Raw genomic sequence first — 12,008 nt, forward strand, 5'->3', positions numbered from 1 at the left:
CAGATCCTACAGACTTGAAGATGTGTTAATGACCAAACAAAAAAGGTACCCTAGCCAGCAGCAATGTAATTAAATGGTGTCAGATTTAGCCTGGTAATTAGCAATCAAATTGCAACTGAGACTAGCGAAGCATAAATGACATTTAAAAGCTTACTCAAATTAAAGTGCAATGCGTGTTAACATTTGCCTCCATACAGCACTGGATAGCAACACTGAAGCACTTAGCTGCTCTAAAAGGTTGCTATTTTTGTGGTCTGCCCATAGCCTATTTTCTTCCCTCCTGACATGAAGAAGGTCATGGGCACTCAGCAACCACTGTGTCGAAAAACCATTAACGAAACACTACTGGACAGGGACCGAAAGGTCCTTCTGGGGTTAATGCAATGTGTGCAGACAAAAGCTAACCCCTGTATAGCACGAAGAAGAGTATTACTTCAGTCCATCTCAAATTATCCATGGAGGTGCAGAAAAACACTATCTCAGCCTTGGCGTGGCATGGCGTTCTAATGGCTACTCGGCCGCCATGCCGACAGATTCCCCCGGCATCCCCCATTATAAATACAGAAATAAAGAAAAGCAAAGAATAACCATTCGGACAACGTTTTTATGCTCAAGAGATTGGGGGAGGGGCATCTCTCAGAATGGAGCAAAATCTCTTCTCTGTGCCAGAAAGAAAACAATTTGTTCCTGCCCTAGGCGCCCTTTCAGCATTGTCTTTTTGTTGGTTGATTTGGGACACAAAACTAGCTTTGAATGGATTAATACTCTCCTTGAAGTTAATACACGCACTCCTGGAACCACAGTCCAGGTGTGTCTGGCTCCTGTCCCTTACTGCTGAATGCCAGCCGGATCCTCTTTGCCTTTCTCAGCTTTCTTCAAGGCATTAATGACCGGTAACCAAGGGGAAGGCAGGTCAGGGACGGTTTTCTTGCCTTGATTTAAGTGGTTAATGGCCGTGTAGAGACTTCCTTGGGGTCCCACTTCCTGCTCTGAATAGTACATCTCCAGCGCAGCGGGAGTGCAGTGCTTGTGCTGGGGAAAAGAACAGAAAACACCATGAGCAAAAGAGACCTGCAGGCCTTGGTTAGAAAGCAGAGGGAGCAGGGACGCTGGCTGGGCCCCAAGCTCCCTTGTAACCAATAACTGTGCTGGGTCATGCTCTTCCATGCGGCAAGAGAAAGGATGCAGATAACTCGACCCCCTGTAGTGCCTGCTGATCCACTCCGTGGGGCGGCGTCTCTTTACACTGGCATAACTCCACTGGCAACACGGGTTCCTCTGGATTCGCATCAGGAAGCAGAATTCTGCTCCCTGTCTAATTGTCCGAGCTGGGAAACAGGGTGGATGGGCTTCGACTTCTGACTCAGTGACCATTCTCCTATATATGCTGGGTTCCCTGGCCTGCCTACATCCCCCATGCTCCTCCTCTTGGTGCTGGGAGGCAGCCACATCATGGGAGTTCATGGCTGTGTTGCATTATGGGAGATATCATCTGATCAGGGAGCCCGGCCCATAAAGGACATGAAGCAGTCGGGACCTGAGGCATCTGACCTACAACTCCCATGAGGCCATGCATCAGGATCTCCAGATTGAAATATTCATTTTGGGAGTATCTGGTTTTTCCACAGAAAACAGGCACTTTTCATGAAAAGCCCAAACCCCCATTTTCTCTCAAAAATCATTTCAACTGAGAATTTTTGACCATCCCAAATTCCTGGAAGCCAGGTGATTTCCCCTGAGTTTGGGGTTTAATGGCAAACATCTCACGCAGAGCTGGTTCCAGCTTCTGACATGTTCCCCAGTTTCATCGAGCCGCTCTCCCCACAGGAAGCACGCGCAGGAGTTAGGACAAGAGAAAGGCTGGGCCCCGCCCTGGGAAGGTGCAGGATGGGGAATTTCAAAAGCCTCTCAGTGATTTAGTAGCAGGATCCCGGCTGCTGTCCTACATCAGATAGGACCTTTCCATGCTAGAACAGCTAGCATATGCTTAAACACGGCAGCTAGCCCCTTTGAACAAACCCTTAAAATCCTCACGCAGGCAGGACAGATTGTATTTTAACCAGAGCCGGCTCTACCATTTTTGCCACCCCAAGCAACAAAAAAAAAAAAGCTGCCCGGACTGTGCCGCCCCAAGAATGGACGGAATGCCGCCTCTTCCTCCACTGGTGCCTGGAGCCGACCCTGATTTTAACCCATGTCTGCTGGTGTCTCCCCACTAGGGCTCACCTTGACCAGCTAACAGCCTGCAGCCTGCCCCGGCTGTCCTAGAGTTTGAGAACATATTAGTTCAAGTCTACTAGGGAGCGTGTCTTTAAAACTTGCCTTTTATCCTAGTGGGGAGAGGCCTCAGATGTCCTTAATGTGCTAGATGGGCCAAATCCTGCCTGCCTGAGTGGGGTAAACCTAGACTATTAGCTTCAACGGTGTCAGCGTGAGAGGCAACATGGTCTGGGAGGTAGATGGGGGAAGGGTAGGGAGGCTATAGGGCGAAGAAAGGACGGAGTGCCTTCTGCCTCACCTCTGCCCCAGCAGTGCTGTCACATGGGGGGGAGCCTCTCCAGCAAGCTCTCAATTCCTTTGTTTGTAACAGGCATATGATTGTTCACTGCAGCCGAGGCACCCGGCACTGGCCAATAATCAGGGCTGTGACATTCACACAAATATTAACAGCAGTGAGTGGAATTGGTGACGTTTGAACTCATGGGCTCCTGGCTCCCAGCTCAGTGCACCTTCCCTCCTTTGCCCCTTTTCTGAAGCCCTCAGAGAAGATGGACACCCTGTGCTCAGGGACCCGTGAGAAGTTGGTCTATGCTGTCAATGCTGGTCAAGTGGAGGAGTGTGGGGGAAGGGGGCCACTGCTGGCACCTTGCAGTCTTCACAGACTGGCCTTGCAGAACTGGGCAGCCACTGGCGTCCCACAGGACCTGCTGGAGTTAGACAGGGATCCCCACACAAAAACTGCTGGGGGCAGAAAAGTCCCCCAAAAGACCCCAGGGCTGAAATCCTGGCCCCACTGAGTCCAGGGCAGCTTTTGGGGCCAGGAACTCCTGCATCCCCCCAAGTTCTGTGGGTCTTGCATGGCACACTATACAGGAGGAATCTGTGGGCTAGATGCCCCCTCAGAGTTCTGACCCTTGGGACTCCCCAGGGGGCTAGACACTGAGCTGGGGTCTGCCCTTGTCCACTCCTCAACAGGCTGGCTAGCCTCCCAACAGGCCTGTCTGTGCTGTTCTGATGGAGCACCCAACACAGCCTGCCCCCGCCACTGCTCCCTGAGCCTGTTGCTGGGGAAGCATCACAACAAACCAACAGCCCCCACTCTTCCCAACACGCTGGCCAAGCAGGCCCAACATTTCCCCTGCCAGGTGTTTGGCTCAGGCTGATTTTGAGGGGGAAATTTCAGTCAAAACAGTTCAGCTGTTTCAGAGAACAAGGGGAGGGGAAATACACTGCTTTGCCCAGATTAGCAAATTCTTTTTTAAATTTGGCCAAGTTATAACCCACTGGAAAAATCGCATTTGACACATGCTCCATAGAAACTTCATAGATGTTAGCAGTAAACTCTCCAAAGGTTCTGCCCTCACTGAGCATGCTCCATCCCCTCACATCTCCCCACTGCCTCCTGTGGAAAAAATAGTCTGTGATCACATCATTACAAACTGTATCAGAATGCATACACATAAAGGGACAGAGTTAAGGTTGTACAGGCAGTCTTAATTCTGGCATTTCCTAACTTTTGAGTGCTTGGCTTTGCAACCTTAATTTTCTTTTAACTTGTGTGTGTCTGTCTGTGCATCGGTGTGTGTAACATATAATACATGTTAACAAACAAAATCTACATTTAGTGACAGTTCAGGTTGATGCAGGACACATCCCATCTGTCCATAAACTTAAAAGCTTGGAAATAAGCAGTTAAGTGGAAAGATTCCTGCAATCCTTGTCACCTTTGTATTGTCTACATCTTCAATAGCACCCTCCAACGCACCACAGAGCTCACTTCCATCTCCAGCCAATACCCAAAAGCAACACATGCCCCAACAGCATCAAACTTGCATCTAACACAAAACCTTACCAGTGATCTCAGCTGTGTTAAGACAGAATATGTTCCCAAATGCATGGTATGTGTGGCAGTCAGATGGGCTGATTTGGTCATAATTGATATGAGGTCACATTTAAAGGGTTTGGGTTAGTGACAAGTCCTAATGCAACATTAACTGCCACTGAATGTAGTTTTTGTTTGCTAATTTCACACTTTTTTTATCCAGCTTTGGTGTAGCTGAGCTGTCCCCAGAATCAAGGAGAAGGGGAGCTGCCTCTGCCTGAGAATCAGAGGGAGAAGCTATGGTGCTGAGACTGCTTCTAGGTCGACCCTCCGGAAGGGTGTGAGCAGCTGAATGACATGTCTCATTCAGTTCTGTGTCTATAACACTGTATCCCATTGGAAAGTTACTGAAAGAGAAGTGCTTCGTGTTTAGCGGTCAGCTGGAGGGATCATAGAATATTAGGATTGGAAGAGACCTCAGGAAGTCATCTAGTCCAATCCCCTGCTCAAAGCAGGACCAACACCAACTAAATCATCCCAGCCAGGGCTTTGTCAAGCCGGGCCTTAAAAACCTCTAAGGAAGGAGATTCCACCACCTCCCTAGGTAACCCATTCCAGTGCTTCACCACCCTCCTAGTGAAATAGTGTTTCCTAATATCTAACCTAGACCTCCCCTACTGCAACTTGAGACCATTGCTCCCTGTTCTGTCATCTGCCACCACTGAGAACAGCTGAGCTCCATCCTTCTTGGAACCCCCTCCCCCTTTCACGTAATTGAAGGCTGCTATCAAATCCCCCCTGTGACATTGTGCAGTCTATATGGTTTTATAAAAACATGATAATAAGTGAATATAATGTAACTGGGATAGTTTTATAAAAATTTGATAATAAGTGACTATAATGCAAATGGGATATGCTTTGTGCAAAAGGTCTCTTGTAAGGTATCATTACAAAGCTCATAATCTACTGAGTGTGATCATCCTATTTGTAGAAATGTACCACTCTTGTATCTAAAACTAGAAATATAAAACATAACTCTGAGGGCCTATTGTAATTATGTAAAGTGTGGGCCATTAATGGTGGTTTGGAATCTTGATGACTCCCATTAACAAGGACCATTATCCGCAGATGGCTGTGTTTACCTGTGAGTCTTCCTGTATATGTGTGTGCTGGCAAGTGAGCAATGAAGTCTTGCAGTGACATGTGATCATGTCACCTGAACTGGAATCCATCTTTAACCTGGTGCTTTTCCAGTGGGGGGGAGTGGAAACCCAGAGGGACAAAAGGTTCCCGCCTTATGCAAAAGATATATAAAGGGGTGGAAGAGAACAGACGGGGAGAGGAGCCATCATGAAGAATCCCCTAGCTACCACCTGAGCTGGAACAAGAGCTGTACCAGGGGAAAGAATTGTGCCCAGGCCTGGAAGGTGTCCAGTCTGAGAAAAACTTACTGAAGCATCTCTGAGGGTGAGATTATCTGTATTCAGTTTGATTAGGCATAGATTTGCGCATTTTATTTTATTTTGCTTGGTGACTTACTTTGTTCTGTCTGTTACTACTTGGAACCACTTAAATCCTACTGTCTGTATTTAATAAAATCACTTTTTATTTAGTAATTTATCAGAGTATGTATTAATACCTGGGGGAGCAAACAACTGTGCATATCTCTCTATCAGTGTTATAGAGGGCAAACAATTTATGAGTTTGCCCTGCATAAGCTTTATGCAGGGTAAAACGGATTTATCTGGGTTTAGACCCCATTGGGAGTTGGGCATCTGAGTGCTAAAGACAAGCACACTTCTATGAGCTGTTTTCAGGTAAACTTGCAGCTTTGGGACAAGTAATTCAGACCCTGGGTCTGTGTTGGAGCCAGACTGGAGTGTCTCACTCAGCAAGACAGGGTGCTGGAGTCCTGAGCTGGCAGGGAAAACAGAAGCAGGGGTAGTCTTTGCACATCAGGTGGCAGCTCCCAAGGGGGTTTCTGTGATCCAACCCGTCACACCCCCCCCCTCACTCTTCTCTTCTGCAGACTAAATAACCCCAGTTCCCTCAGTCTCTCCTCGTAAGTGATGTGCCCCAGGCCCCTAATCATTTTCATTGCCCTCCGCTGCACTCTCTCCAATTTGTCCACATCGGTTCTCTCCCCCCAGCTTAGTGTCATCTGCTGTGGCACCCTCTGTGCCTTTACTCACTCCCCGAAACACTCCCTGCCTCTCCTTGACTTCCCAGAATTAGGTACCACCAGGGGAGGCTGCAGCAGCAGGTTGCCCTGCATTACACTTGCCTGGCTGCCTACTGCACCGCCCCTAAACACAAGTCTTTGTAGCCTGGGCTGAGAAGCTAGACGCCGCAGGCCCGGATTGTCACAGACTCATAACCTGTGTGGACTGGGCATGGAGGGGGACATGAAGTGAATGCACTGGCTGGTGGGTTACAGTGATCAGCAAGAGAGGCGGGAAGCATGTGTATTTGGGTGACTCACACCACAGTTCATCACAGCTTCACAGTGCTCTCTTCACGGCGCGACCATGTGCCGCCCCCCACACACAGAGTATCAGCAGCGGTGGAACCCCCTCGACCATTACACCCCTCACTTAGGGAAATGTGGCCTGGCCGGAGAGGAGAATGGGGAGTTAGAGGCACCCAAACTACAATGCCCACGTGGCACCGCCTCACAATGGAAATATTTTGGTTTTCAGGCTGCCTGTTTTTGGACCATTCCGTGGAAACCAGGCACTTCCCATGAAATATTTCATTCCATCAAAACCCCAATTTTCCATCAAAAAAGATTTCTGACCAGGCCTACCCCAGCTCCCTTGGCCATGCTCCTTTGCAGGCAGCAGCATTGGGGGTGGGCATAGGCCCCTGGCAGGGCAGGAGTTGCTGGCACCTTGTGCCACTGCTGTCCCCTCCTTGTAAACTTTCCTCCAGGTGGGCTCCTCCCACTGGGTCAGCACCAGCTTCCACTGGCAAAAAACCCTGCACTGAATTGGGCCCTTGGCATGGTCTCTCCTTACCACCTGCCCCCCAGCCCGACATGGCAGGCTGCATCCCTCTGATATTCAGCCCTCCTCATACACACAGGCCAATTACAGGAGTCAAGGCTCACCGGGAGGAGGCGCAAGGAGAGTTCTGCTCCAAGAACACACCCTGGAGCACCCCCCCTTTGTGCCTCGGATGCCCAGCAGTCACAGCCTGCCAGCCTGAAGATGGGGGGATATTCCATCCCATGAAGCCACGCACTTGGTTTCTGCTGCTTGGGGCACAGACACAGGGGTTTCTTTTTCCAAAGCAGTAAATGTGTTTCCACTGGGAAAGGGCCATTCTTAGTGGCATCCTGCATCTCTGCATTGCGCTCTGAAATCACCCAGCAGGGGTGCCAGCTGGAGGCCAGTCTGGGCATGTACAACAATGGTGTGCAAACGGCTCACGTAGCCAGAGCACTGCCAAGGGTGAGAAATAACACACTGGACTGATCCTGGGCAAATGCAAGCTAATCAGTGATACACAAGTACGCCGTGTAAGGCACATGCTTGGCAAAAAGCCCTGGGGGGAGGAGCTAGAAGTGTGCTGGAAAGCACAGCCCCAGCAAGCTGCCAAACAAAGCAGTAAAACAGCCCCTACGTTTTGGGCAGCATACAAAAGGGCAGCAAGTCGGAAGAGGGAGCTGATTCAGATTCCCTGGGGATAGACAGACAGACTGACAATTCCCCTCTTCTACAGCACAAGAGCACCAAGTTCAGTTCTAGGCATCGCAGTATCAGAGGAAGGTAGGCAAATTGCTACACCAATCCCTATGGTTGTACAACTGGGTAGATCGTATCAGCAGATCTCTCCTTGACATCACTCATAGGACACTTTGCCCCAGTCAAGAGGAGCAGGCATTTCGCTCTGCAGGTGTGATGCTTGCTGGGGTCCCCCCGGAGGATCCCTGCGGACATGGGGTGTCTGAAGAAAGAACACAGCCAGCGGCTGTGATCAGCTGGTTATACCGTTCACCCACACTCATCTCCACCTCCATGTCAACATCGCTTACAAGACACTTACTGGGCGATACAGGCCAGTGTCAGGGTTCAGCAATTGACCTTCTCAAAAGCACAACATCCCAACAGTCCCAAAGGGAGCTCATCCTCCAAAGCCGAGAGCATGGACAGCTGAGGGCCCCCAGCACCAGGCAAGATCGGGGCCCATACGTGAGCCAGGGCACAGCATAATGCAAACATTTGACACTGAGGAGATGGCAGCGTCCTTCCTTTCCCAGCACCACCATGAGTAAGGCGATAACCGAGACAGGCCAGAGGGAGACAGGGGTCATCTTACCTTAAACACAAAGCCCTCTGGGCAGCTCAGCTGGTCATACCACAGTGCCTTGTACATGACCAGCATGAGCAGGCAGGTCAGGAAGGCCATCGTGATGAGAATCAACCCCGTCAGCTGGAAGGAAAGGGAACAAAACAGAACAACTGGCATGAGCCCAGATGAAGATGTTTTGTGTATTTTTCACAAAAATCCCCAAACCTGAAGACATCGACAAACAATGAGAGAGGGTACCCTGCCTTGATGAGACCGTCACCATATCCAGGTCAGGTGTCCACACAGACCTTACAATGAGAGGGGCGGTGTTACCTCTATATATGGATTGGCACTGGTGGGACCATCACTGGATACCACGTCCAGATCTGGTGTCTGCATTTCTAATCAACTGGACCAACTGGAAAGGATTTGGAAGAGAGCGATATGAATGATTCAGGTCTGGAAACCTGCCTTGCAGTGAGAGACTAAAGAAACTCAGTCTGTTTCATTTATCTAGGAGAAGGTTAAGAAGTGACTTGATCATGGTCTACAAGCATCTCCTTGGGGCAGAAATTTGCAATAATAGAGGGTTGTTTAATCTTGCAGAAAAGGGCAGAACAAGATCCAGTGGGTGGAAGCTAATGCTGGACAAACTTGAAATAAGGTGCACATTTTAAATGGAGGTTAGTTAGCCCCTGGAACAGCTCACCAAGAGACATGGAGGGTTCTCCGTCACTCGGAGTCTGGAAAGAATGTCTCTTTCTAAGGGATTTGCTCTAACTCCACTGCATGTTCTGGGCTGCCTGCAGGAGTCACTGGTGGGTGGGGGGCTCGCTAGCCTGTGGTGGGCAGGAGGACAGACTGGATGGTTGGAACTGTCCCTTCTGGCCTCTATGACTCTATGGATTCCAGAGGGAAGCAGATGGCCATTCCAGCTGCAGCCGTGGGGCGGGGAATATGTGTAGGCCCAAGATAAGTAGATAGAGTGATGTCACTGGCAATAACTCATACCCTGGTGGGAGAAAAACAGGCCCCAGGAACTGGCCCTGAGAGAACGTGTGTGACATCATTTATAAATCGCTCAATAAAGCCGCTTCTCCTTCCATAGCGTGGGATGGAAATGCCCGCTGGTGCTGCCGAGCATGGGCAGTGTCACGGTGCCCACCTCAGGCACACCGGCTAAGGCCAGGCACCCAGTCTGCATGGATACGAAGAAAGAAAGTCAGCAAGGGAAGGCTCATTTTCACTTCCAGAACTTGCCTGGCTGGCTCTGGGTGGCGCAAGGTCTGATGTTATTTGTCTTATACCCAGTGGCTGCAAAGAGCTTTCCCTGCTTCCTCCAACAGAAAGCTTCCTGGGGGGGCTGGCTTGTTGGTTCTGAAGTTCTATTTTTGGCTGTGACTCATAGTGTGAGAGCTGCTATTTACAGCTGCATTAAAGCACCAGGGCCCAGGTGTGAGTCAGACAGCGAAGACAGGGATCTCTTGGGTCATCTCTGCCCATTCCAGATTGTGCCACTTGTGCAGAGCCAGCCTCTGTGGGCGGCTCAGCCTCTGGCCTCTCCATCACCCGCACCAGTTCAAACTCCCTGATCCCACAGGGGTTGTACAGTGTGGATGGGGGCACGGTCAGAGGCACCTGATTTTCCAGTTCGCTGCCCTAACCAAAATGTTCCAAAAAAATATGGTTTTTGAGTCCAACTAAATGTTTTGTTTCATTTTTAGAGCTTTAACCTTTTTCCATTTTTTTTTCAAAATAAAATGGAAATCCATTTCAAAATGAGAAGTCGTTTCAAAAGGAAACATTTTATTTGGGGGGATTTTTATTTATTAAAACAATTCAGCGAATTCAACACAAATTCACAGAATGTCTCAGTTGATCTAAATCTGCCTTTTTCAGTAAAATAATTCTGGCTGGAAATTTTCACCCAGCTCTGGGACCGACCCCCAGCCCCTGCTCCGAGTGGGGATATGCTGCAGCTCCCAGACGTATGAGGAACTCACAGCTGGAGCTCAGAGCCAGGGGAAACTTTATGAGGGTCACACAGCTTCTGAAGACGACTTGGGCTCCCCCACCCCAAATAGACCCAGCTCCTCTCTTAGAAACAGCTTCTCCGGCAGACCCGATGGATTCTAACCCAGCCCCTTCTGTCTCTCCAGGGAGTGGCCAGGCAACCCATTCCCTTCATTGTGATTCCTAGGTAATGCTAGGTGAGTGCTACATGGATCCCATGGCCGTTTATTTCGCCTTGATGTTGACATGTGTTGCAGAGCTCTGTGTGGGAAGCAGGAATTCCCCACTATCAGCACATGCTGCACTCAGGTACATGACTTATCAAAGAGAAGGGGAAGAGGGACTAGGTCCCGGTCCTGGTTTTTGTAATGCCAGAGGGAGTTTTCCATATCCCCCGGGACCCTGGGGAGAACTGGGCCCCTGGGACCAGGCCAATGGACAGAATACACCAGTACACCAGGGAGATGTTGGTGAGGACACCAGAGTTAAGATTTGCGCTCATACCAGGGACACATCCTCTTTGGAAGAGCACACTATATCCTCAGCGCTCAGCCTTTGTGTATTGAACGGACTGCCTGGGAATTTACAAGTGTACCCATTCATTAGTTTAGAAGTTAAACTACAAATGAGTCCTTTAGGAAATGGAGCATACTGCATCTGACATGTTCTTGTCCCAAATGGCCTTATTGGAACAGACCAGCCTCTTCAGACTTCCCATGTAGGTAAAACTCACTGAAATCCAGTGCATAGGTTCCATTTGAAGAAATTAGGTTATAATTAAAGACAGTTATTGATGATGTTGTATCTAGTTGTTGTGATTTTTTGCAGAGCAAAAGATAGCCCAAGATGGAGTTAAGTCTAAGAGTACATCAGTAATTTAGGGTAAAAACATTATAGGGATGGTGCAATTATCCCCCAAATAAGTGTTATAAACCCAGGAAATTCAGAGGGAAAGTTTAACTTAACAGAAATCCTACCATTGTAATAGGATATGGAAAAGCATCCAAACAACCTTAACTCGGCTTTGCAGAGATGCTGTGCAATCACCCTACATTTATGCACATTAGTGGGTTCACTCCCAGATTAGATGAAGCTGCTTTAGAGACCCATTAGCTCGTTCTCTTTTTCTTTTCTTTTTTTTTTCCCCCTCAGAAGATATGAGGTGGAATCTGAGTAGGGGGAGGGGGCAAAGGAAATGCATCAGAAGCCTGGTTTTCAGACCGGGCTCTAGGTTTGTGGATGCAAAGAGACAACTAGATGCACCTAACAGCTTTAACCACCCCTGGCCGCAAGTCACTGCAGGAACTAACCCATGGCTGTCAAAGAGGAGGTCAGGTTGAGACTGGACTGAAAACCAGGCTGTGTTTGTAGGGGTGTGGATGTGGCTATGGCCTCAGCACACCAGACCAACAGCCCAGGGTCTGGTACCCAACAATAGTCAGGACCAGAGGCTGCAGAGGGAGGGGCAAGAAAACATAATGGGCATGTCTGGATAAGCTGCCTGGGGGTGGTGTCTTCCTGAGTGGGGGTGTCTTCCTGACCCATCTCATCTGGTTAATGCCCTGCCTGAGTGTGTGTATCTCTTGTACCCTACCGGGAATGTTATTGCCCTTATACAGTCTGACACGGTATAAGCTCAAGGGTTTCAAGTGTCCACAAA

At 49.2% G+C, this 12,008-nt stretch overlaps 1 protein-coding gene across 1 annotated transcript in view; it reads right to left on the reverse strand.

Annotated features, from left to right (window-relative positions):
• Positions 1–379: 379 nt before the first annotated feature.
• Positions 380–12,008, reverse strand: part of LOC113406885 (neuronal vesicle trafficking-associated protein 1-like) — a 44,962-nt gene continuing 33,333 nt past the window's right edge. Inside the window, exons 4-5 of the mRNA XM_026653724.1 lie at positions 8,363–8,476; positions 380–1,032 (exon numbers count right to left, since the gene is read on the reverse strand). Coding sequence (XP_026509509.1) covers positions 829–1,032; positions 8,363–8,476 — 318 coding nt within the window. The 3' untranslated portion in view covers positions 380–828. The remainder of the gene's footprint in view (positions 1,033–8,362; positions 8,477–12,008) is intronic.

Source organism: Terrapene carolina, unplaced genomic scaffold, assembly GCF_002925995.2.
Source record: "Terrapene carolina triunguis isolate 2854851 unplaced genomic scaffold, T_m_triunguis-2.0 Scaffold147, whole genome shotgun sequence".
NCBI lineage: Eukaryota > Metazoa > Chordata > Testudines > Emydidae > Terrapene > Terrapene triunguis.